Source organism: Sphaerodactylus townsendi, linkage group LG02 (genome assembly GCF_021028975.2).
Source record: "Sphaerodactylus townsendi isolate TG3544 linkage group LG02, MPM_Stown_v2.3, whole genome shotgun sequence".
Lineage (NCBI taxonomy): Eukaryota > Metazoa > Chordata > Lepidosauria > Squamata > Sphaerodactylidae > Sphaerodactylus > Sphaerodactylus townsendi.
Genome location: NC_059426.1, coordinates 156,645,303 through 156,669,230, shown reverse-complemented (window position 1 = coordinate 156,669,230; position 23,928 = coordinate 156,645,303). Strand labels below are relative to the sequence as shown.

The 23,928-nt window shown below is 42.8% G+C and overlaps 2 protein-coding genes across 8 annotated transcripts in view; one reads left to right on the top strand and one right to left on the bottom strand.

Moving 5' to 3' along the window:
• Nucleotides 1-271: 271 nt before the first annotated feature.
• On the bottom strand, nt 272-9,706 carry LOC125426693 (GSK3B interacting protein). Of its 3 annotated transcripts, none has more exons than XM_048485313.1 (3): nt 9,580-9,706; nt 3,957-4,215; nt 272-2,124 (listed from the first exon to the last, which is right to left on the bottom strand). In XM_048485313.1, the coding sequence occupies exons 1-3, from the start codon at nt 9,645-9,647 to the stop codon at nt 1,963-1,965; spliced, it is 489 nt and encodes a 162-aa protein (XP_048341270.1). In that variant the 5' UTR covers nt 9,648-9,706; the 3' UTR covers nt 272-1,962. The 3 variants fall into 3 exon arrangements, with proteins under 3 accessions (XP_048341270.1, XP_048341273.1, XP_048341272.1); XM_048485316.1 differs by lacking the exon at nt 9,580-9,706 and adding an exon at nt 8,659-8,918; XM_048485315.1 differs by lacking the exon at nt 9,580-9,706 and adding an exon at nt 8,295-8,507.
• Nucleotides 9,140-23,928, top strand: part of ATG2B (autophagy related 2B) — a 60,086-nt gene continuing 45,297 nt past the window's right edge. For 2 of the 5 annotated variants that reach the window (XM_048485311.1, XM_048485310.1), the window contains exons 1-9: nt 9,140-9,783; nt 15,160-15,322; nt 16,557-16,709; nt 17,710-17,812; nt 18,089-18,251; nt 19,823-20,002; nt 22,179-22,275; nt 22,813-22,995; nt 23,472-23,620. In XM_048485311.1, the coding sequence (XP_048341268.1) occupies nt 9,622-9,783; nt 15,160-15,322; nt 16,557-16,709; nt 17,710-17,812; nt 18,089-18,251; nt 19,823-20,002; nt 22,179-22,275; nt 22,813-22,995; nt 23,472-23,620 (1,353 nt within the window). In that variant the 5' untranslated portion in view covers nt 9,140-9,621. Of the gene's footprint in view, nt 9,784-15,159; nt 15,323-16,556; nt 16,710-17,709; nt 17,813-18,088; nt 18,252-19,822; nt 20,003-22,178; nt 22,276-22,812; nt 22,996-23,471; nt 23,627-23,928 lie in introns of all 5 variants that reach the window. The other 3 variants (XM_048485309.1, XM_048485308.1, XM_048485312.1) reach the window with 2 other exon arrangements.

Here is a 23,928-nt window from a genome sequence, read left to right as displayed (position 1 = left end):
TCAAAGGTTCCATCGTACAGAGTATCTACGCTACCTTCTCCACAGTCACATGCTATTTCAAAGTCACATAGAGGCATTTTGACAGTTTTGAAATGCATGGTTGAACAGGATATTAAAGTCAGGACACGTTTCAATATTCTGTTTGTGATTGCAATAAATGTGTGCCAAGTGACAAGCTTAATCACACGGCAAAATTTGACATCCAGTGCAGAATCCAGGAACTTTCCCGCATGTCTCTTGAGTTCCTTTTTACAACAAAGAAAATGCAGGCTTAACATTTTTCTGTTTCTTTATTTAACTATACTCCATACAAACATGGTTGCATTATTCACAAGGCAGTACTGAGATAAAACTGGGCAAGTTACATTTTCCTCACGGAGGTTCAACGCACATGCTACAAGTCTGGAGTGCAAGTCAGCATCTGCCCAATTTATTAGAACAAAAATACATTGGCTATAGGAACAAAGGGAAGTGGGAGACATTTAGCCTTGTAAAGAGGTAAGAAAACATTCACTACCTTCAAAATATAAAGTTCTACTATAGGCCCTTATTACAGTTCTAGCATTAATACAAAGCTACAGTAAATGTTTCAGCTAAGCTACGAGGTTCTTCAGTCGCTGGGCCAGATTTCTCAGCTAGGGTAGCACAGAATCACTCAAATGGAGTTAAAAAGTGCGGCAAGTATAAACGCCCAACGTATCAGAGATTTTTGTAAGCTCATCGTTTTGAGAAGCAAAAAGGCATGAGCGTTATCTAACGAAGTGTGTCGTTATACACTTCCATGTGCTGAGAACCAATAGTTTTGTTTTATAACAAATCCCTCCTCCCAAGCACAGCACACTGAAAAGTTAAAGCAGCGCTACGAGTTAAGGAGGTTTGTACTTAAGACAACTATTTTTCTCCCAATTCAAATACCAGTTTCAGCCTTTGGTATTCAACCAGTACAGTGCACTAATATAAAATTGTACGTTGACAAGAAGATACAGTACAATTGGTGTGGCTGGAGGAAAAGGGAGCAATTTACAGTAATATTGTAGTATAACAAATAAGGAATCAAAAATACTTTTTAGAGATATTGTGCATCATGTAAATAAAGCAATTTTATATAGCGTATTTTGATACTACGTGAATACTTTACCAAAGCAATGCAGGATGATCTTTGTGAAGAATGCAGCGTTTTAATTCCTCATCTCTGTGCTTATCTAATTTGCATTTTAGTTGATGAATACATTCATTATGCCCAACAGTTCATCCTTTGTTTAGTATCTGAAGCTTGCTAAATACTACAGGACACACCAAATAATGCATCTAGCTAGTCAGTCACCAACAACTACTAGACTTAACATGTTTATGAAAATGCTAGTAAGTAAATCTTAAATGACTTATTTAGATGCACAGTAATATTATTCTATTGAATAACAAGACAATGTCCAGGCCCATATACAGCACAAGAAATGGAGCTGAACATTTTTTTTTCATTTTATGAAGTTCAGCTACAAAAACTAATCGTTATTTTTGATAAAGGAAAGCTAGAGTTTCTAAACGCAAACACACATGATTGTGCAAATCTTAAACAAATATCCAATCGCTGGAATAACTGAATCCCATTCACATCATTATTAAATGTAGGCTTTGGGTTAATACCACATTACAAAGAGACCAAACAACAAGAGAACATTCGGTCACTTTCCAGATAATCTGAAGAAAAATTAAACCAGGCCAGAAACTGCATATATCACCGCCATATGTTAAAAACGACTGAGAAATTTACTCGGAACAATTATATAGTTTACCAAGCGATGTCATTGCCAAGTCTTGGAGCAAGCAAGGAGTTTTGAAAGCAAAGCAAAGAGTACGAGCCATGTAATTGTCTTTCTTTGCCACCAGGACTCACTACAACTTATTTAGAACGCTGAGCGGCAGCAACTCTTTGCTAAAACCCATTTTTGATTGCAGATTTGATCATGACTGTCCATCCCCCTTCAAGGCTTCTAGTCTTTGAAGCAGAGCGTTTCCAAAAGCTTCCCTATATGCTGGGCTAACAGAATCCAACAAAGAGTAGACGGTCTCATGGTAGGAATTCTGTACGCTGTCATCTACCTGGTCAAAAGCGTAACCAACCACCTGCAAAAGAAATAAAGTGACACTTCAGAACTGAAGAAAGGATCTAGAACATAGTTAACAGATGCCAACTGTAGAAAACTAGCTTGTCTAATGAGATATATGCCAACAAGAGACCCAGAAGCCAGACTCTGCAGACTTATTTTTGAGACGTCCGAGTTACAATAGCTGCATAAAGATGACTGATGGAATGTTTTGGTAATAATTTCCCTGCATGTACCATTGATAGAAGACACCAGATAAACTGCCAAAGATGAACAGAAAAATGTTGAATAAGTGTTGAAAAGGACAACATCAAGAAGGGACATTTTATCACTTATGGTGGACTGGTGGAAAAGCTAAGGAATTTTGGAGGTCCATACAAGCAATAATTCCAAAGATTTTAAAGACTAACAGTGCAATCCATGGATGGGGCCAAAAGTGCTGTGGAGCCGGCATGATCTGGTCAGTGCCAGTTCAGACAGCATAAGTGGCCCCTACCCCATTGAGAGGGGCACTAACACTGGTGGCAGGGCACAGTGTGGCTCGGCAGCACCCAGGCGTGAACAGTATTTCATTTACCAGTTATAAAGTTGTGGATAACCATCCTAACTCATGGGTGCCATTCTTTCACTAGCTGTGCAAACATAATTTGGGCAGATGCAGCTATTCAAACCCTTTGCAATACTGCATCGAAGGTTAAGTTTCAACAGCCATCTGACTCAGAAATACAGGGGCCCTGACACTAAAAGGCTCTCCGTGCTTAAAATCTGAAGGAATGCTGAATACCGAATTGTTCAAAACAGTAATCATTCAAAACAGTGAAAGCCATAATAATGAAGAATGGTTGCTGAAACATACTTTGCACCAGAAAAAGTGCAGTACAAAATACTGTCAAGTTGGCTTAGCGTCAAGACTATTTGTGATGATATTCCACTGTTTCAACTTGTGCAAGCAGAAGTGTACTGTGCAGTCCAACTCAATGGTATTTAGGGTTTTGGGTGGGGTTTTTTTTTTGTTTTTAACCACTTCTTGAGAAACAAAATCCGGCTTAGGGCTTTCCTCATCACTGCATATCAATGGTGGGAAGGTCTCGTGAGTTCTGCTCCTTCCTGTCAAAGGGCCATTACAAACACAGGCTTCTCATCCAGGAGAAGAAGAAAATGATAATAGCCACCTATGGATTAAAGGTGGTCAACCCATCTACTCTAATAAATTCAAACATCTCTTTTATTGAAGAGCAACAGCCATGGCCCCCTAACCATCCCATAAACCAGGGGTCTCCAAACCTTTCAGCGCAAGGGCCACATTGTATATTTTACAAATATCTGAAGGCCAAGCAGCAGTGGTGGGATTCAAATAATTTCACACCTGGTTCCGAAAGGACTCAGTGATGGGATTACAACCAGTTCTCTGAACTAGACAAAAAATTAGCTCCCGGTTCTACCGAACTGGTGCGAATAGGCTGATTCCCACCACTGCCAAGCAGGCTTGGTCTGGCTTAGTCCAGTTTTATACCGCTGGCTCTGCCTCTGAAGTCACATGGACTTTGGAGGCGGAGCCCACAGTTTAAAGATGGACTCAGCCAGGCCAAGCCCAGCATTGAATGAGCTTATCTTTGCTAACAATGGTGGATATAGCAGAGGAGGCAGGCAAGCTATCAAGGGCTAGATTATATAATTTAATTTAAACAATATGGCCCGCAGGCTGTACTTTGGAGACTCCTGTTATAAACACAGGTAAAATAAGAAACTGTTCTAAAAATCTTGAACAGGGCTTCTGTCACAATTGACATTACTAAATATTCTGCAGCTGACAATTTCCTTACAAAGATCCATCACAAAAGGAACAATTACCCTAAGTCCTGCTTCTGTGAGCTCCAGGCAGTATCTGTTCCTTTCCCTGGTTTCCACATTGATATATGCCACATCCTCGGAACAGGGAAGGCTTTTAGAAACAAACATGTTGCTTACAGCAAACAACACATCGTTCACCACAGCTTCTGCCTCTAGTGTCATGTCTTTCACATCTGTCCCTTCAAAATCCTTGAATTCAGAATGGTTTTCCACTTCTGTGCCATCAGAGAGTTCCATAGGATTGTCCTCAGTCTCCATTCTGTACACAACACAAAATAAAAATGCATAAGTTAATAACTTTCCACACACACACGCATGCTCAGAACATAAAAATATTGTTCAGAGTCACAGGTAAATAATGGGCTAACTCACCAATTGTTTAAAAATGTTCAGTTTTAGCATGAACCTAGTCAGTAAGGCAATGCACAAAGGACTGAAATACATTTGTTGTTAAGAAGTAATTTATTGAACAATTTGAATTAAAAAATCAAAAACGCAGATTAAAGATGTGAAGGTAATGGGATTCTGGAGGTCAAAAATATATCCAAAACATCAGTATTTCTATCCTTTTAGAATATGTACCACTGGACACAAATATCTGACAGCTCTATGAACTTTCAGGTTTGAAAGGGGAAAGCTAATGTTGATACAGTTCTCAGAAAGTATTTATTTATTTCAATTTATAAGACACCTTTCCCCATATGGCTAAATCCGCTCAAATCAGCAAACTCAAAACCAGAGAATTCTTGGTGGATGACAGCAGTCTCATTCACTATTTTAAAAAAATCAATTAAATGGCTCTCTTGGATCTCAAGTGGAGAGGAGAGTAGTCCAAAGTACAACTACAATTACAGAATCACAGAAAAGGCTCTATCCCAGGCAGCTGAAAAATCTCATAGCAGACAACAACGATATTTCAATATGAATTTCCCCCAAATGATCCAAAATTCCCATGGGGATATGGAGTCAAAATATTCCACAAGGTGTCTGGGATCCAAAACAGTAAAAATGTTTGGAAATCCCAGCTATAAATATTTATGTCAAGATACATATTAACACTACCATATAAAGAACTGTATAAACAATACCATTTAGCTTATAGCATAACATTTATGTAGCCAAAAAAGCACTGGTCCAAACCAAACAGGTACATGTAATTCATATGTAAAAATAAATTCCCAAAGTAAATATGTTAAATAAATTTCTCAGGGGGGACAGATATTTCTCACTGTTAGGCAGAAAGGCCCCCAAATACTATTACTGAAATATTTGCCAAACGGGGGCATATTCATAGCAAAATCACAAGCCGTGGGCTTCGATCATGATGGTTCTGCTTTTAATCTCTTACATGAACTGGCCTCGGAATCATCGTTTTCCTGTGTTATATCATTCTAGGTTTTTGACTGACACAACCCATTTTCTAGTCCTCCTCCTCGACTGCTTCCAGTTCTTCGGCCCAAGTTACCAGGCACTTCTAATTTCAGCTCATCATCACTTTGCAAAACACAATGATTTCCTTCGAAAGTGAACAGCTTTTAAGTATGTGTGCCAACAGGGAAAGTTGATGCAGCAACTCTCTACTAGGCACATCAAGCCACCCCCTCTTCCTTCTGTTCCGACACCTTCTGCCACCTGTCTCTTTTCCCCCACCTGCAGTCAAGGATCACGTTTTCCTCACTTAAAACCTTCTAGCTGTTAAACCAGACCCACTCATTTGCCACCCTCCAGTTTCTAGGCGAATCACCGGCTTCCTCAGCCCAAGCAATCTCCCTCCTTGAGACATTTTGTAAGCCCACCTTTCTCCTCCTGCACAAAACGAGCCAAAGCAGGGAACCAGTTGCACCCTCCCACAGAACTCTGCTCCGCCAGCCCTCTCCACAGCTCCACCACCGCATCCCAAGGAGATGTGACAGAAGCGGCTTCCCCCCTTCTTGAGTAATTTCCTTGAACAGGAAGTGACAAGAGGAATTCCCCTCCCCACCATGTTCTGGCTGCCGCCCCAAGCCCAGCCTCCCTCGCCTCCATAGAAGAACAAGGTCTTACTGCACCCTTCCACTTTTTCAACCAGTCACTCAGATGGGCCTTTATCAGTCACCCAAAACACACATCAGAGTCTTACTTCACCAGTTTGGTTCATGCACTCCATGGAAAAGAGGGCAGGGGCCACACAAGCTGTGGCGAAACGGGCTTGCTTTTGGCTGGCAGGCCCTATTTCGCTCTCTGCACTCTCCCAGGAGTTACTGACTTTTCCTGGGGAGGGCTAGCTTTCTCTCTGAGTATTCCGCTGCCACCACCTGATCAGGAGGACTGCCTGCTGGGAAAGATCAGTATTTCCCAGCTTCCTTTCCAACTGCGAGGCCTCTCCCTGTTCCCCTTGGTTCCCCTCTCCTGGGTTCCACAGGGTAAACTGGAGATCCTGGAGGAAAAGCTGCTCAGACTTCCTCTACCTCCTGTTTAAATAGCGTATCCACCTGATGGGAGGAGGGGAGAAAAGAAAAGGGAGGGGGGAGCCATTTCTCCAGTGGCGAACCTATGGCATGGGTGCCAGAGGTGGCACTCAGAGCCCTTTCTGTGGGCACACGCAAACAGAGTACCCCCCCGCCCCCACACATCTAGGCTGGCCTGGGCCGCTGGGCTCAATTATTAGCATTAAACCTAAGACCTAGTTTTGGGGAAGCAGCATAGGTAACCCTGTTAAGCGCTGTTAAACCCCACTGATTTTCATGCGAAGAACTAAAGCATGATCCTTTACCTGGGAGTAAGCTCAGTTGCTGGCAATGGGGCTTGCTTCTGAGTAAACCCTCCTAGGATCATGATTCACCCATTGGAAGAGTTGCATGGTTGCTTCAAAGCAAAGCCGACTACCACCAAACTTACTTCCGAGTAACGCACGACTCAGAGCCACCCGGTTTTTCTAAACTGAAGCCTCAGTATTCAGGTTAAATTGCCGTGTTGGCACTTTGCGATGAATGAGTGAGTTTGGGGTTGCAATTTGGGCACTTGGGTCTCAAAAAGGTTCGCCATCGCTGAGCTAGTCCAACCCTCTGTTCAATGCGTGATCACTTGCTCCCTGCCAGTTTTGGTCCCACTGCTGTTTGAAGACTGCCAGATCAAAGGAGCTCGTCGCCACCCACGCGGGCAGCCGATTCCACAGTTGCACACTTTTTACTGTACAAAATGCTTTTTAAAAAAGTATCCAGCCGGTCCCTTTTCCATCAGCGATCTAGACTTCTTATTGCGAGTCCTGTGCTGCCAACAGGACTGTCATGCCCCCACAGAGCCTTTGTTTATTTCCCCTTTAGTTTCCCCACAGTTAGTATGGGTTTAGCTATGTTTTGTACAGTATTCAGTGGGAGGGAACCGAATTTAGTTCTGTCCCTTTAAGAAGCCCTAGGGCTGGTGTTCTACGGCAGTTATTACCCAGCAACCTGTCTGATTTGGCAGTTAGGGGCCAACGGAAGCTGGGTGACAGCAACAGTTAGGTGCCAACGGAAGCTGGGTGACAGCAACAAGTTAGACAGTCAAAGATGTTAGAGATTCACAGTATTTAAGTTAAACAGTCAAAGATGTTAGAGATTCACAGTATTTAAGTTAAACAGTCAAAGATGTTTTAGACTCTCAGTATTTAACAGTTATAGATGTTATAGTCTTACAGTATTTACAATAAATTCCAGACTCCAGAAAGTTTCTGCAACAAAGTAACCTTTATTTAGTTAGACCCGGGAGGAGTCAGGGTCTGTCAACATTGTTACAATTAAAGCTTTAAGTATTGAACTGTTAACTGAGTCAGTGAGTCTTACATTCTGCTTTGGCCGGGTGCAGGCACCTAAATAACCACCTGGGGAGCAGAACAAGGACAGCTCCCAGCCCTCCTCTAAGTGGCAGCCCTTCAAATGCTTGAAGAGAGCAATCATGTCCGCCCCCACCCCCCCACCCCCTTTCAACCACTTCTTCTCCAGGGTGCACATTTCCAAATCCCTCGGCCTTCCCTGGTAGGGCTTGGTCTCCAGGCCTCTGATCATCCTCATCCCTCTGCTCTACAGCCACTTATTGCATCTCTACATCCTGCTTCTCCAGTACGGAACGCGGAGCGGAATGCATCGCCCCTGCCCGCGGTCCCTTCACAACGACCCTGTAAGGTAGGCCGCCGATCAATTCTTCACGGCAAAATGGAAATCCGTACCTGGAACTGCCACCAAACGCCCGGACCGCAACGCGACGGAGTGTACCCTTCCCCAACCCCATCCCTTGGTCTATCCGGCCTCCTTCTGGCCCCTTCCCCACACTTCACGGGGAGGCAAAGCACGCATCACGTCGCCTCCCGGCCATCTCACTTACCCTCAAGTCCATTCCTTGCCTCCGCCGCTCCCCGAAGCCCCCGCAGTTCCCGCCCCGGCAGCGGAGGTGGGCTAGAGAGCGGCGCACCCGGAGGAGGCGGCCAATTCACCCTCGGTCGGCTGCACCGTCGCTCGCGCTTCTCTCCCAGCCTCCCTCCCGGCCTCCGTCACTCCCTGCTTTGTCACGTGCCGCCCGCTAACTGCAAACAAGTGGCGTCGGCGCTACACCCAAAGAGGTCGAAGCAATCACGTTCACAAACCGCCTCTTCGGGTTCCCAATTGAATCCTATTCCTTGCGATCAATAGAAGGTGGCTCGATTAAGATGGAAAAGGGGGATAGGGTACAAAAAAAAAAAGAAATCAACCTTGCACTGTTTTGTGTGTGTTTTCTCCGGGGCTGTTCGTATCATTTGTTCGTCAGCAGTTGTTATAGTCCACCGACTCCACCTTTCCCGGAATGGGCTGACAAGTCGGGGCAACGAATCAAAGCAAAAAGCCAGTGCCAAACACGCAAAGCCATTGACGATTCACTAAAACTCCAGATCATAATCGCTACTTTTCTATATGCACCTGCCCCTCATTCTGATGCACTCCAATGAAACCCGTGGCTTTATATGCACTTGCCTTCCCACCTTATCTCTAGCATCACTATAGGCGGCCGCCTCGTGTAACTTCCGACACTTCGGCCACAGCCCCCCTCCCCCCGTCACTGGACAAGAACGACGACGAGGCTTGCCCATGGGTGTGACGTCACGGCGAGAGTGTGCCGAAAAGGGGCGGGGCAAGAAGCACAACAACAAGTCGTCCTTCTCTGAGGGGGAGAGGAAAAGAGGAGGGGGCGGGGGGAACGGCCTTTAGAATAGGAGGAAAAAGGAAGGCGGGGCTGGAAGGGGGATGACTCACCTCCTCGAAGCTCCGCCCCCTCGCGTTGATGGTGGGAGGCTGGGGGGGGGGCGAGGAGGGAAAATGGCGGCGGTTGCCTGAGGAGGACAAGAGGAGTGGGAATGGAGCTGCCGCGCGGGAAAAGACTCCCGAGGGTCTAGGGTGGGTCGCCGTCCAGGAACAGGGGAGTGTGAACCAGGCGGCCCCCCTAACTGCGGGGAGGCCCAGCCCTCAACCGTTTCGGTCTCTTCCATAGGACGAACAACATCCCCTCTTTTGACAGCTTCAGCACAGGGACTTCAAGCTGTGGTTTGCTGGCCTGCCACCCCCACTCCCTCAATTCCTCCGCTTCCCCTTTGAATTGTGCGGAAGGGACACCCCCGTTTTCCCTCTTGCCTCCCTACCTGAAACAGGTGCGCCCCACGCGCACACCTTCGGCCGCCACCATGCCTTGGCCCTTCTCCGAGTCCATCAAGAAAAGGGCCTGCAGGTACCTGCTGCAGAGGTACCTGGGCCACTTCCTCCAGGAAAAGCTGAGCTTGGAGCAGCTCACCCTGGATCTCTATCAAGGCACCGGCTCCCTGGCACAGGTGCCCCTGGACAAGTGGGTAAGTAGTGGGCTTAGAGACCTTCGCTCTTCCTCTCCCTCCTTCAACGTTTTAATCTTTGCTTGAAAATTATAGCAAACCATGCTTTGATTTTGACACGAGATCATGTGCTATGTGTGTTATTACTTCCTTTCCTTTCAACTGCTCTGTTTGATTATTTATTAAACTTTTGAAAAATATTGCAATCCTTGCTATTAAATGCACAGTGTAATAAAGGTGTAAAGGTCGGTCATTTCCTAACCTGTCACTTGTCTCTCTTGACAACTACATCTCTAAAAGTCTGGTTGAACAATATGGTCTTCGTTTGCCTCTTGAAGCAAGGGGAGATCAGGTAGAGGTCCCTAAAGGGGTCTGTGCCTTTATGTTTATTACCCCAAAATATTGACTCCTAGTAGGTGCCAGTGCTGCATCCAGCAGTGTTGGATTATAATTAGGGTCTGACACATTAAAATAAAGGTGTATATTTATTGAAATGGATATTTGCTTAAATTGGTTATTTTATCACTGAAGCTCAGTCTTACCTGCACTTTCAGCCCGCCTCCCAGCAGAAAGACAGGCAGTAGGGTTTTGTATTAATTGATTTTTCTCAACGTTCTTTGTGGACCTGCCCTTGAAGATTGTATTCCCGCAGTTCTATCTGAGAGTCACCCAAACATGAAGTGCAGTGGCTTCATTGGTGTGTAGTTTCAGGCAGCTAAAGCTAACAGCTATAAATGATTTTAATCATGAATGTTAAATTTTGCATCCAGATCACTGCATCATACTTTTTTCTGATTGACTCTGGCATTTACCCTTGAAGTGGTGTCCAACTCGCGGCCCTCCAGATGTTATGGACTACAGTTCCCATAATCCCCTGCCAGCATGATGTAATCTATAACATCTGGAGGGCCGCGAGTTTGACACCTATGGCTCAGATCAAGTTTTTACGAAGGTATTTTAGGCAGACGGGAGATGGCTGTTGTCCTGCTTGCTAATGATTCAGCTGTCTCAGGCTGCTTTACTGTGGGTCTGATCTCCAAACAGGCTGGGCCTAATCCTGAATATGGATCCGTAGATGCGGATTGCAAAACCTATTTGACAGTTTCACTTCGGTGTGGAGCAGTATACCTCAAGAGCAGCTGGATCGAACAAAGTGACATACAGGAATGTTTTGAACCTACTAAGAATCTTTGAAATTGTCTGATTTCCTTTGAAATAAATCAATCATTTGCCAGAGGGCGCGTTTGTGGAGATCATTGTGCTGGCCGGTTCCTGCAGTTGGTGGCTGTCATTCTTATTTGCTTCTAATGGAAGCCTTTTATGTTCTTTTCAGCTGTGCAGTACTGTAAGAACCTACTGTTAGAGTCAAAGCAGTCGAGCATTGGAGAGGTCAGGAGTGTTTCTGTCAGTATTCTACCAGTGCAGACAGGCTTATAATGTGGTATATGGGGGAAAAAAGAAGTATTTACAAACAGTTGTCCATAAAATCAAATGCGTTTTTATACTGCATTTTTTTTCTTGAGCTAATAGTAGGTTGTCAAAAAACTAATTATTTTACTAGGTCATTGTCAGGAGGCCTGTATTTGGGGTTCTGACAGTCATCATAATTCATTATATACAGTGGATGTTCTGCTTTATATGTGTTCTTAGTGTGTTGGCCATGAAATCTCAGCATTAGGACTTGTGTATAGGGCAGCATTAGGACAGCATTAGTTTTGGGGGCAGTCATTCAGATGAAAGGGACTTTGTTAAACCTCCTCTTCCTTTTGGGACCTTGTGGCAACAATTCAACTTTTGTGGCAAATGGGGAAAAACTGAACATTTTATTGACTGTCCCTTTATCACGAGCCTTGGTTATCTTCATTGGTCTATTTTAGAGCCTGATATTTTAGTGACTCTGACCTTTTTGTGCCAATCCACCAGAAAATGAATAACTTTAAAAAGGGAAGCACACATTGCTCACTTCGGTCACTTTTTATAAGCCTCTTTTCTGCATGATAGAAACAATTCTCATGGAGTGCATCTCTTGTTATGAAAGAAAACCAGAAGCTGGGTGGGTGGGTGGGTGGTGGAATTAAGTAGCATCATATGGGACCAGGAGGGGACAGGCTACTTACAGTTTTTTTCTCATATCATCTGTTGCATGTTGGTCTTCTTCTGCACATCCACTTTGTGCCAGGTTTGCTGGGTGATGGTTTAGCTGGGTTCACAGTATGACTTAGGAAAGCACCTCTTGGCTTGTGTCCTTATTGCTTTTCTCTCTCTGCCCCTTTCCCATGTAGCACCTATACATACTGACATCAGTGGATAGAGCATTGTGATTACATTGTTTGAGCCAGGCAAGAATTATCAGTAAAAATAGTCACCAATAGGTTTTCAGCCGTTACCAGAAGCATTTTAGTAACCAAGAAATGTTATTTATGCCAGAAACGCAAACACAAGTACTTGCCTAATCAGTACCCTAAATACTAGTCCTGAATATTTTTTTCATGAGTAGGCTGCTGTTGTTGCTTCTTTTATTTATCATGTTAGCATTCTAACATATCAAAATATACTGAGAATATAACAGAATAGTGACACAGTTCTGCATTTGAAATGGAGAAGGATTTCTTTTTAGGTGTGCTGAACTGAAATGCAATAGGTTGTTGTGGGTTTTCCGGGCTGTGTGGACACAGTGTGTAACAGACTTCCCTCTGTGATACACCTCTGAAGATGCCAGCCACAGATGCAGGCGAAACGTTAGGAACAAGATCCACCAGACCACGGCCACACAGCCCGGAAAACCCACCAGAACCAGTTGAATCCAGCCATGAAAACCTTTGACAATACATAAAATGCAATACTTTTTTCACAATGTATTTATTTGTTAGATTAGTATCCCCTTCTTCAGGCTCAGAGCGGCTATTAACATTTTCATACATAATACAATGTATTTATTTATAGTCACATTTATATCCCACCCTCCCCAACAGAGCTCAGGCCTGCGAACAACATAATAAAATCAAAACACCCATCAGTCAGCATAATAAAGTAAACCATAAAATAAAAACCATAGACGACGAGAACCCCTCCCCCCACACTCATGGGAGGCCGACGATAACAAGTCAGGCCGGCTGGCTAGATGGGAACGGCCAGCGGAAAAGCTCTGTCTTGCAGGCCCTGTGGAACCCACTCAAGTCCTGCAGGGCCTTAATCTCACCAGGGAGCTTATTCCACCAGCTAGGGCCCTCGTGGAAGCTAGCTGGACATCCTTGGGGCCAGGGATCTCCAGCAGATTTCCCTCCAACAAGTGGAGGGATCTTATGGGGCAATACAGGCAGAGACAGTCTCGTAGGTATGCAGGACCAAGGAAAGGAAGGAAAGGATAACAAGGAAGAGAAGAACTAAGAAAGGGACAGGGAGAGGAAGCAAAGGGTTGCAAAAGGGGAGGGCAAAGAAGGCCGGGGAAGGAGGCCAGCAAGAACTTAAACCATCACTGCTCTCAAATATAGGCCTGGGGAACAACTCCATCTTACAGGCCCTGTGAAATTGAGACAAGTCCCATAGGGCTTTGGTCAACTTCAGCTGACCTTTGTTAGGCATATCCAGAGCCTTGGTCTCATTAGACAGGGTGTTCCACCAGGCTGGATCCAAAGCCTCTAACTGAGGACAGGCAGACACTTTTCGGGCCAAGGATCACTAGTAATTTGTTATTAGCAGAGCGCAGTACTCTCTGGCAGTGGTGGCGAACCTATGGCACTCCAGATGTTCATGAACTTCAATTCCCATCAGCCCCTGCCAGCATGGCCAATTGGCAATTAGAATTGTAGTCCATTGGAATTGTAGTCCATGAACATCTGGAGTGCCATAGGTTTGCCACCACGGCTTTGGGGGGACGTACTGGGAGAGGTATGATACAGGTGTGAAACTGAGTAGAATGGGAAGTGTTGTTAAGGCTTCTCATGCTTCTATTTCACTGGCATGATTTGGATGTAACAACAAACCATACATGAATGAGCCTGGATAACTTTTGGGATGCAAACCACTGCTGCTTCCTCTTCTTACACACGGCCAGTCAGTGAAAGATTTTCACAGCAAATTATAGTCTGTCTTTTCATCTAATCCAAAACTGTGGCTTGTACTCTTCCTTGCTTATCAGAATTCCAAACCAGCATTAAGCTGTGGTTTGTGGGAAACCACATAAACCCTAGCTCGTAGTTCAAACTTAGACTTGGATCTTGTGGGAAAAGTTTCTTTCTCCAGCCAACCTGCTGTTTGCTTTAAAAGTCTTCCCTACAGTCAGGGCACCATTGTGAACAAGAAACAATAGAATGAGGGGGAAATAAATTGCTTCCTATTTGCTTTGGCACCATTTGCTGGCAAGTAAGGCAACATAAAAATAATTCTTGCTACTAATACTCTCTCAAAAATGGATAGGCATTTCCCAACTGGTCTATTAATAGTGATATTTCCTTAAAACAGAAGACCAGTGGCCCCTTAATTAAGTTTACTGCAACTTAATCCTTAGCTAGTCAGAACTCACTTTTCTGTCATAATCAAAAGCCTTTTGTTAGTCCAAGAACTTCAAAACAAATATATCAAAAACAAGGTAATGGTAGGGAACAACTAGTAATACAAAACAAAACAAAGAATTCTTTTTCCAAACAAAAGGTTTTTGAGAAAAAAAGCTCTACATCCAGTCAAATGTTTACCATGTTTCAAAAATGCAGTAGGAAAGAAGGCATATATCATTCCTGAAAAACAGATTATACGAAGTCCAAAGAAGAAAGCTTGGAGGAATTTGCAAGATTCCACTAAGTTTTATGTGAGAGAACAAGACTTGCCCAAGATTTTTTTTAAAGTGATCAAGTTCAGAAAGATTTCCCAGGAAGGCCAGACACAGCTGGGCAGGCCAATATATCATAAGTAAAAAATAAAAAATGCTAAAAGGAAAATAAAGTTATTGAGCCTGACAGCCTTATTTTATAAAACAACGCAGAACTCATTGTAGATCCTTTGAAAAAGTGACGAAGGCCATTCGAGAGTCAGGTGTGCTCATAAATTCCTGGCATGATGCTAAAATAATAGTGATGCCCAAGGAAGCGAAACTCTTATTCCTAGTTTCATCCTGTAGGCCTGTCTGAAGGTAGTTGCTCATAGCCTTTCCTCCTCTCTTACACTGCAGAACTGCCATATATTGGTCTTGCTTAGTGTAGGATGCCAATGGGTTTCTGACCTTAAAATAAGCACTGTATGATTTTTGGGTGTTGGGAATACTGTTGATACTGTAGAATGGATGTTTTTATTGTAGGTTTTCGTCGTACTTAACATGAAAGAGACCATTTTTTAAAATATGGGTGGCTTATGCTGGTACAAAATTAATTTTGGCTTTTCATATATATATTTTTTTTACTTTAGAGTCTTAATGAGATCATGGAGTCAGCAGATGCCCCTCTGGAAGTAACAGAGGGATTTATTCAGTCAATTTCGCTGTCTGTTCCCTGGGGCTCTCTGCTTCAAGATAACTGTGCACTTGAAGTGAAGGGCTTAGAGATGGTCTTCAGGCCAAGACCCCGTCTAGGTAGGTTTAGCAAATCGCAATAACTTGCCATTACTAATGATTGTTTGAGCGATTGAGTGATAAAAGTATTCCTTTTTGTCAATAATCCAACGTTACCCAAATGTCTGCTTTGTTGTTGATGGATACAATACTGGAGACTTTCTGCTATGAATGTATCCTGCAGGGTCAGCCGTAACTTTTTTGGATTATAAACAAGCAGATCTTACTTGCAGATATCCTGAGGAGAGGGAGGATGATAGTCCCCAGGTGGATGTATTTCACTACTTGGGTATGGTATGCAAATCTTTTGACTTGAATGCAGCCATTACTGCCTTCGATTCCCAAAGCTGTGGGAATATACTTGGGCCTCACCATGAAGACAATGCCTCTTGAGTTTCTGGGAACACACATCCATATCCCAACTTCATGTGTGTACTTGGGCCTGGAATTTAATGTGTTTTTGAGAAGACAGAGCTGGTTTTTTTCCCAAGAGCATCAGTGCTCATGTTGGTGCTTGGCTTCTCCAGCTTGAGCTGCATAGCTGGCTCCCCAACCAGCACTCAGGAAATACAGAAAGAGTTACACTTGGTGCAACACTATACAACAGTCATGTTGACTTGATGCACCACGTGAGCATGCTGAAGGCAAATCCTGGGCTTGCTCAAGGTACCCTTGCTCAAGGAAAGCCCACTTTTATTCAGAGATTTATAGTGTAATTTAAATCGACTTCTTTGTGTTTTCTACATGAATGGCTTTTAAAATGAGTTCTGTGAGGCACATTCACACAATCCACACACGTGTTTCAGTTCTTTTGAATGTGTTTGCAGCGTGTGCTCCGACCACACATTGCAAGCTCAAGCTGGGTCTGTACCCACAGTCTTCCATGTCAGTCTGCATCGCCCACAATGGTTGGTTCCTAACCTTTGGATATTGCATCTTGGTATATTGTCTGGAAATGTGCAGGTGGCAGAAACTGGTGAAATCAGTGGTGGGCGTGAAACCATTACTTGATCACATGGCTGTATAAAATTCTGCGGCTGAAACTCTGATGTTGAAGTAGTGAGGGGGGTCTCCTGTTAGTGAGGGGGTCTCCTGACTGTCACTCTGTATGCAGAATGCCTGAAAGTCTGATGTGCTCCTGTTTAGATTTGGCACTTCTGATTTATTATATGGAAATCCTGCATGGAGGTACCTTGGATTTGATCGTTCGTCAGCTGAAGCCAACTAATGGACGAGTGTTATATTTTTCTTATAGCTTCTGGTTCAGAGCCGATGTACTGGTCAAGCTTTATGACAAGCAGTATGCAACTGGCAAAGGAGTGTCTCAGCCAGAAGCTGACAGATGAACAAGGAGAGGGGTCTCAACCCTTTGAGGGCCTTGAGAAGTTTGCTGAAACCATTGAAACAGGTATTTAAGCAGCAGTCTGTTGGGTTATGTTTGTTTTTTTTAAGTTATGGTATCTCTCCAGTTGGGTCACTGTAAGGATTATCATTGAGGCCTGTCAGCACTTCAAGAAATTTATGTAATTTCATTGTACAAAACTTGTTCAAGTTACTTGTTACAAGCTATTTGTTGGTTTTAATAAGACACCTTTGTTGGTAAACATTAGGTATGTGATCCAGTTTGGTATGAGTACTGCTGAGTTTGAAGGGGCTTGATATAGGGCCCAATGAATCCTTTTTCCCTCCCTAGGTACAGAGACAATTATGTATGCATGCCTTATAGAACAATTCCTCTAATTGTCCTGATCCACAAATAATTTCTGCTCTGCAAAGGTGGGGTGGTAGAAGAAGAACAGAAGAGCTTGGATTATGCCTCACCTTTCTCTCCTCTAAGGAGATTCAAGGGGGCTTACAAGCTCCTTTCCCTTCCTCTCCCCACAACAGACACCTTGTGAGGTAGGTGGGGCTGAGAGAGTTCTAAAGAACTGTGACTTACCCAAGGTCACCCAGCAGGAATGTAGGAGTGGGGAAACACATCTGGTTCATCAGATAAGACTCCAGTACTCATGTGGAGGAGTGGGGAAATCAAACTCTGTTCTCCAGATTAGAGTCCACCTTCTCTTAACCACTCCACCAGGCTGGCTGTCAGGCTACATAGGGTGAGATTGTTAATATGTGAATATCAATACCAGCATTCCCTTCTATACATCTGCTATTGAGTGATCTGTGGGTAGGCACCTGGTTCAGGCTATATAACAGTCCCCTTTTTGGACTTCACAACATCCAAAGTCAGTATTCTTAGTCTTGAAATCCTTGAGCCAGTATTAGTTCTTTAAAAATCTTACGTCTCAAATCAAATAGATGGTTTACTGATTTTGGTGGTTACAAATGTTTGAATAATCAAGTGCAATATTATGTGTTTCATTAATTTTTATATGACTCTCACTCTAGTTTCTTTCCTATAGTTTTACGAAGAGTGAAAGTAACCTTTTTAGAAACTGTTCTGAGAATTGAACACGTGCCAGTTAATTCTAAAAGTGGAACAGCACTTGAAATTCATATTGAGAAGTAAGCAGTATTTTTAAAATGTAAAGTAAAACTCAGATTTTTTGCATTAATATATATTGGGGCATCTAAACAGAGAGCTGAATGTGCTTAATGGGGGGAGAGGGGAAATGTGCCCTGGATTGGCCTGCAGGGATTTTAAAACTTAAACCTACCTTTTAAAGTTTAGGTTATTTGCTAATTCTTAAAATAGAAATGGGGGCAGCTTTTTATGCATGAATCCTCAATGGCTCTTTCTGTAGTCTGTCTTTATTTCATAACTTTTCCCCACTTCTCCAGAACGATGTATTGTGATGAAACGGCTGATGAGTGCTCTGGAATTAACGTGCATCAGCCCACAGCTTTTGCTCACAAATTACTTCAGCTCTCAGGTGTTTCCCTCTTCTGGGATGAATTTCCTGCATCATCGAAATCCTCTCCAGAGTGTTCAACGACACAGTTGGTAAAAATATGTTAGATTTTATTATGCATATATATATAGTTCATTGAGGCTTCGCCATATTTTGCGGTTCAATAGACTATCATCCTGCAATTGTGCTTGATATAGCAACACTTTCCTTCTTCATTGGCACCTGATCCTTTAGATACCGTATATACTCGTGTATAAGTCGACCCGCATATAAGTCGAGGCACCTAATTTTACCACAAAAAGCTGGGAAAACTTATTGACTCACGTATAAGTCGAGGGTGGGAAATGCAGCAGCTGCTGGTAAATTTCAAAAATAAAAATAGATACCAATAAAATTACATCAATTGAGGCAGCAGTAGGTTAAATGTTTTTGAATATTTATTTCAAAGAAAAACAGTAAACTGGCTCTGTAAGTGGAAAAGAGGGTCAACAAAAACAATATGGTATCAACAATAACTTTAAAAGTACAAAAACCTTAGCTCAATCAGCAACCAAGCTAAAACACAAGAGTTAAAATCCTTCAAAACTGGATTCTTCATCATCATCTGTATGTCCAAATGTAACTTAGATTTTAAGAGGGATATTATCAGAAATGGAAAATCTTCTATTAGCTTCCATTGTAAACAATGGGGAATGGGACACCCTTTTGGGGATCAATAACTTTGGATCCCCTGACCCAAACTTCACCAAACCTGTCTAGTATCATAAAGAGACTCTCCTGATAAGACCAGCCAGGTTTGGTGAAGTTTGGTTCAGAGGGTCCAAAGTTATGGACCCTCAAAAGGGTAGCCCCATCTACTAATATCTCCCATTGAAAACAATGGAGAATGTGGGGACCTCCTTTGGGGGTCCATAACTTTGGACCCCCTGAACCAAACTTTACCAAACTTGGCTGGTATCATTAGGAGTGTCTTCTGAGGGTATCCTGAAAATGTGGTGTCGCTAGCATAAAAACTGTGCCCCCTGCTGGCCGGCAAAGTAAAAACACAAAATTTTTTTTAATGACCTGCATATAAGTCGAGGGGAGCTTTTTCAGCATTAAAAATGTGCTGAAAAATTTGACTTATACATGAGTATATACGGTACTTATTTTTTGTTAAAGTTTTTTTCTTTGACTGGTGCAATGTATGGAATGAGAATCACCTTGGATGATATGGACAGCATATGTTGGATTTTGGTTCTGGAGAGTTAATTCATTTATAAAGAATAGCAATATAACTATCTTTCAGCTTGCCTGAGAGGGTTGTTGGGAGGGTCACCTGGTTCTGTGTGGGGCTTTTTTTTGAAAGGAGATAGGTTGCAAGTATTGTAAGTCAATAACTAGACAAGTTTTCCAAGTGCAGCATAATTGAATGGTTGATTTATACATGAACGATCATCTTAAATTGCTAATCACAGGAGTTAAATAATGTCACTGTTTTGCTGCAGCCCAAAATACTATTTAATTATTGTTGTATATGTAACAGTATATTTACAATGCACTCCTATGCAAAGTTACTGCAGTTTAAACCCACTAAAATGAATGGGCTTAGAGTCTCGTTAGGCTTGAGCTGTTGTTGTGTTTTGCCAACAGTATCTTTTAATTCCTTTCCTTGATTTTAAAGGCAACAGAACCAAAACTTTCACCTAGCTGGAACCCAAAAATTATCTATGAGCCACACCCACAATTAGCAAGGAACTTGCCAGAGGTTTCTCCCTCAGATCCCGTGCAAATCTGTAAGCTGATTGGCAGAATGGAACTCAGCCTTACGTTAAAGCAAAACGAGGTGCTTCCTGGAGCAAAGGTTAGTTGTAGTTTCCTACACTTTCATCTTGTGTAGTTGTTGATAAAAATAGCAGTTATTTTAATGGGCGTGTTAAATGCCGTCAATGGGCGTGTTAAATTCCGGCAACCCTATGAATTCATGATATCCAGAAGATCCTATTGTTAACAGGCTTGCTCAAATCTTGCAAACTGAGGGTTGTGGCTTCCTTTGTAGAGTCAATCCACCTCGTGTTTGGTCTTTCTCCTTTCCTGCTGCCTTCAATTTTTCATAGCATTATTGTCTTTTCCAGTGTCTCCTGTCTTCTCATAATGTGACCAAAGTACGATAGCCTCTGTTTAGTCATCTTAGCTTCCAGGGAGAGTTCAGGCTTGATTTGATCTAGAAACCATTTATTTGCATTTTTGGCAGTCCAGAGTATCTGTAAAAAAACCCTCTAATTCCACTTTACCAAGGAATCAACCTTCTGTTCGTTTAGAGCATTAGATCATATCACCCCTGTGCTATGCCTCCTGCACTGGCTCCCAGTGGAGTTCCGGATCGTTTTCAAGGTGTTAGTATTGACCTTTAAGGCCTTACGCGGCATGGGGCCCTCATACCTACGGGACCGCATCACCCCTTATGTCCCACATAGGCCGCTGCGGTCAACTGCGGCAGAACTGCTGGTGATCCCTGGCCCTGCGACGATGCGGCTGGCCTCGACCCGGGCCAGGGCCTTTACGGCTCTGGCCCCTGCCTGGTGGAATGCTCTACCTCCAGCTGTCCGGACCCTGTGGGACCTTGGTGAATTCCGCAGGGCCTGTAAGACGGAGCTATTCCACCGGGCTTTTGGAGGGGCTGGCCGCGGTTCTATTGCCCCCCACTGAAACCAGAACTAAGCTGCCTTTTCCATCCTGGTAGGGCCCTGATTCCATCCTGGGCCCTGCCTCTCCTCCCTTCTCCTTTGGCCTTTAGACCGGGCGCCTGTGTGTGTGTGTTTTTACTCAACCTTGTTGTTTAGTCTGTATTTATTGTTTTAATTGCTGCTGAATTTTAATGAGTTAGATTTTATGTTATATTGATTTACTGTTCTGGAAACAGTTATGTTGTGAGCCGCCTCAAGCCCTTCGGGGATGAGGCGGCCTATAAATGTATGTATCTATGTATCTATGTATGTATGAAAGTAAAGTAAGTAAAGTAAATAAAGTAAGTAAGTAAGAAAAATACTGTACACCTTTCTCTGAAACTGGAGCCAAGGCAGGTTGCTGTGGTGTTAAAAACAATGCACTCCTATGCAAAGTTACTGCAGTCTAAACCCTCTGAAATGAATGGGCTTAGACTCTCTTTACGCTTGAGCTGTTCTCAGCAGCCTTTTTAAAAAACAAACAGGATTTGTTGATGGGAGCATCCATTGTAGGAGAAATCTGGAACAACCGAAAAGGAAGGGAGAGTACAGGGCCAGGTGCAGACCATAACCTCTGTTTAGTGAGAAAATTTTAGAAAATTGTAAAAGAAATTGTTAATCGGTGTTTTTTAAAAAATATATCTTGGATTATTAGAATTTGTATTAAGCATAGTCACTATTAGTCACTGCGCTTTGCTTAGTGTGTAATAGGCATAATATGGCTTTAGTCTTTTAGTCTCTAGATCTAATTTTGACTTTTGTGTTGGTTTCTTCTGTTTAATTCGTTTTCATCTATCAGAATTCTGTTAAAAAGAATTGGAAACGTGGCTCAGGGAAAGTGGTGTCACTCAGAAAATGAGTTTAGTGATGAAATTTCAATAGTGCATCTAACAGAAAACTCTGATTTACCTAGGCCAGTGGTGGTACACCTATGGCACTCCAGATGTTCATAGACTACAATTCCCATCAGCCCCTGCCAGCATGGCCAATTGGAGTGCCATAGGTTCGCCACCACGGACCTAGGCCCAGAAGTGCGCACTGCAGCTTGAGTGGATGATGCCCATGGCAAAGATGCAAAATTAGCCATTGCAGATACATCCAAGCCTAAATGCAGAGATGATACCAGAGATGATACTTGTGATGATGTCTTGTGATGAGAGATATAGTTTGGCTGACTCTGGCATTTGTACAGATCCCTGTAGAACAAGGAACTCAAATGAGAGAATAGATACCTGTTATGATGCAGTATGTAACCTGTGCAAAATCTGATCACTGAAAAAACTGTCTTTATTTCATACACTTTGTTTTTTGAAGTTGGATGTAGATGGACAGATAGATTCCATACACCTGTTCCTGTCGCCCAGGCAGGTACATCTTCTGTTGGACCTGCTAGCAGCTATTGCTGGACCAGGCAAGTAGAAACTGCATTGTCTGCTTTGGTCAGATGAAAACACTGTTGTATTGTAGGTCTTGCACAATTGTCTAAACTATCTTTGATGTTGGGGTTGCAATTAAGTTTCACTTGTAATTGTTCTATTTATTCAAACGTAGAGGGGGATTAAAATTTGTGCCTAAATCTTTCCTGATTTAAGTACCTGATTTTGGCTGGGTATACCAGAGGATGTAAGTCTTTTATTTGCATTCTAATAAAAATCTAAATAAAGGACCATCCTAGGAAAGACTCTGTTGGCCCATGGGTTAAAAACATACACACTAAAACCTTAAAACATTACTGTTTAATATTGGAGATGTTTGGAATATCCACAGTGGTTCTGCAAGCAACTTAATTCCAGAATGTTAGCTGTCATAGTCAGATATTTGTTGGAGCCAAAGCAAGAGTGAGTTATTAGTTCAGAAGTTGCCACACAGTTGTATGGTAGAGGAAGTCTTGTTTTCTCTTGGAATTCAGTTAGAATTCAAGTCTCTGTATCCTATTCTTTGACAACAGAAATACCCAGTAGGATGGAATTGTGTAATAAGGACAGGAAAAATCGACCGATGCAACAGGAAGATGAATATCGGATTCAAATGGAGCTTAGGCGCTACTTAAGAAAAGACACTTTGCAAGCAGGAGCACAGTCTGATCCGAGTTTTTATGAGTCCGAGGCAGCCAGAACTCCTTCAAGTCGTGGTGAGCAACTAAGAGCATCCAGGATGCAGGGGTATAATCAGATCAGTAGAAATGTACCCTGTAGAAATAGGCAGCACTGAAGAGGTTCAGACATTTTGAATTGCCCTCAGTCTAGTTGCTGTTATGCCCCCAAACCTTACCACAGTTTGGTCAGCATCTGCAAGTGAATTGTCTTTAGTGAACCATGTCTTTAGGTGGGTTGCACAATTGGATAAAATTCTCTTTTTTCTTTGCTGTCATTTAACATTTCAAACACCCATGCCTGGAACTAAGCGATGTGAAGGAGGTCAAGGATTGTTGTGTTTCTTGACAGTAATCTATAGTACTTGAAATTGTATAGGTATGGCCAGTTTTAGTCAAGTGACCTGTTGGATTTTTTCTAGAATAATATTGTCTTCTGAATATTTGTCATTTGTAATATTTGCAATTTCAAACAAGCCATATTAGAGCTTCTCTCTTTTTTTTTTTTAATTCAGAAGAAGAGGTTTTCTTCTCGATGGCTGACATGGAGATGTCTCACAGTCTGTCTTCTCTCCCACCTCTTGGAGACCCGCCAACTATGGATTTAGACCTTTCTTTAACCAGTACATATACTACTACTCCTGCAGGATCTCCACCTAATACGGTAGTGGTGTGTTATTTCATCTTTGTTTGAATAAATGAGTTTGTGGTATTTTTTATATAGTCATCAGCCTGTTGTACATGACCAATTACTGATTCCATGCCACAAGAATGATTTACAGTAGGAGCTTGTTTATTGTTTGGAGGATGATGTTATGTCTCAGAAAAGTAGTCAGTGCTCTGAATCATCACAGCTTGGGCCTAATGTGGTCTTGACACAATTTGTTATGGACTTGTAATTTTCTGTGATGCTCATCTGCCCATGTGTTCGAGAATTTCGACCCAATACATGTTGGTAGAAAAACTTGAAGT

Bases quoted from the DNA above. Each gene is read 5' to 3' on its own strand.
- LOC125426693 (XM_048485313.1), bottom strand. From the start codon at position 9,647: ATGGACTCGGAGAAGGGCCAAGGCATGGTGGCGGCCGAAGGTGTGCGC. The intron at 4,216-9,579 runs GTAGGGAGGCAA...TGTTGTGTACAG, and splicing joins GTGGGGCGCACCTGTTTCAG to AATGGAGACTGAGGACAATC. The intron at 2,125-3,956 runs GTAATTGTTCCT...TTTCTTTTGCAG, and splicing joins TCACAGAAGCAGGACTTAGG to GTGGTTGGTTACGCTTTTGA.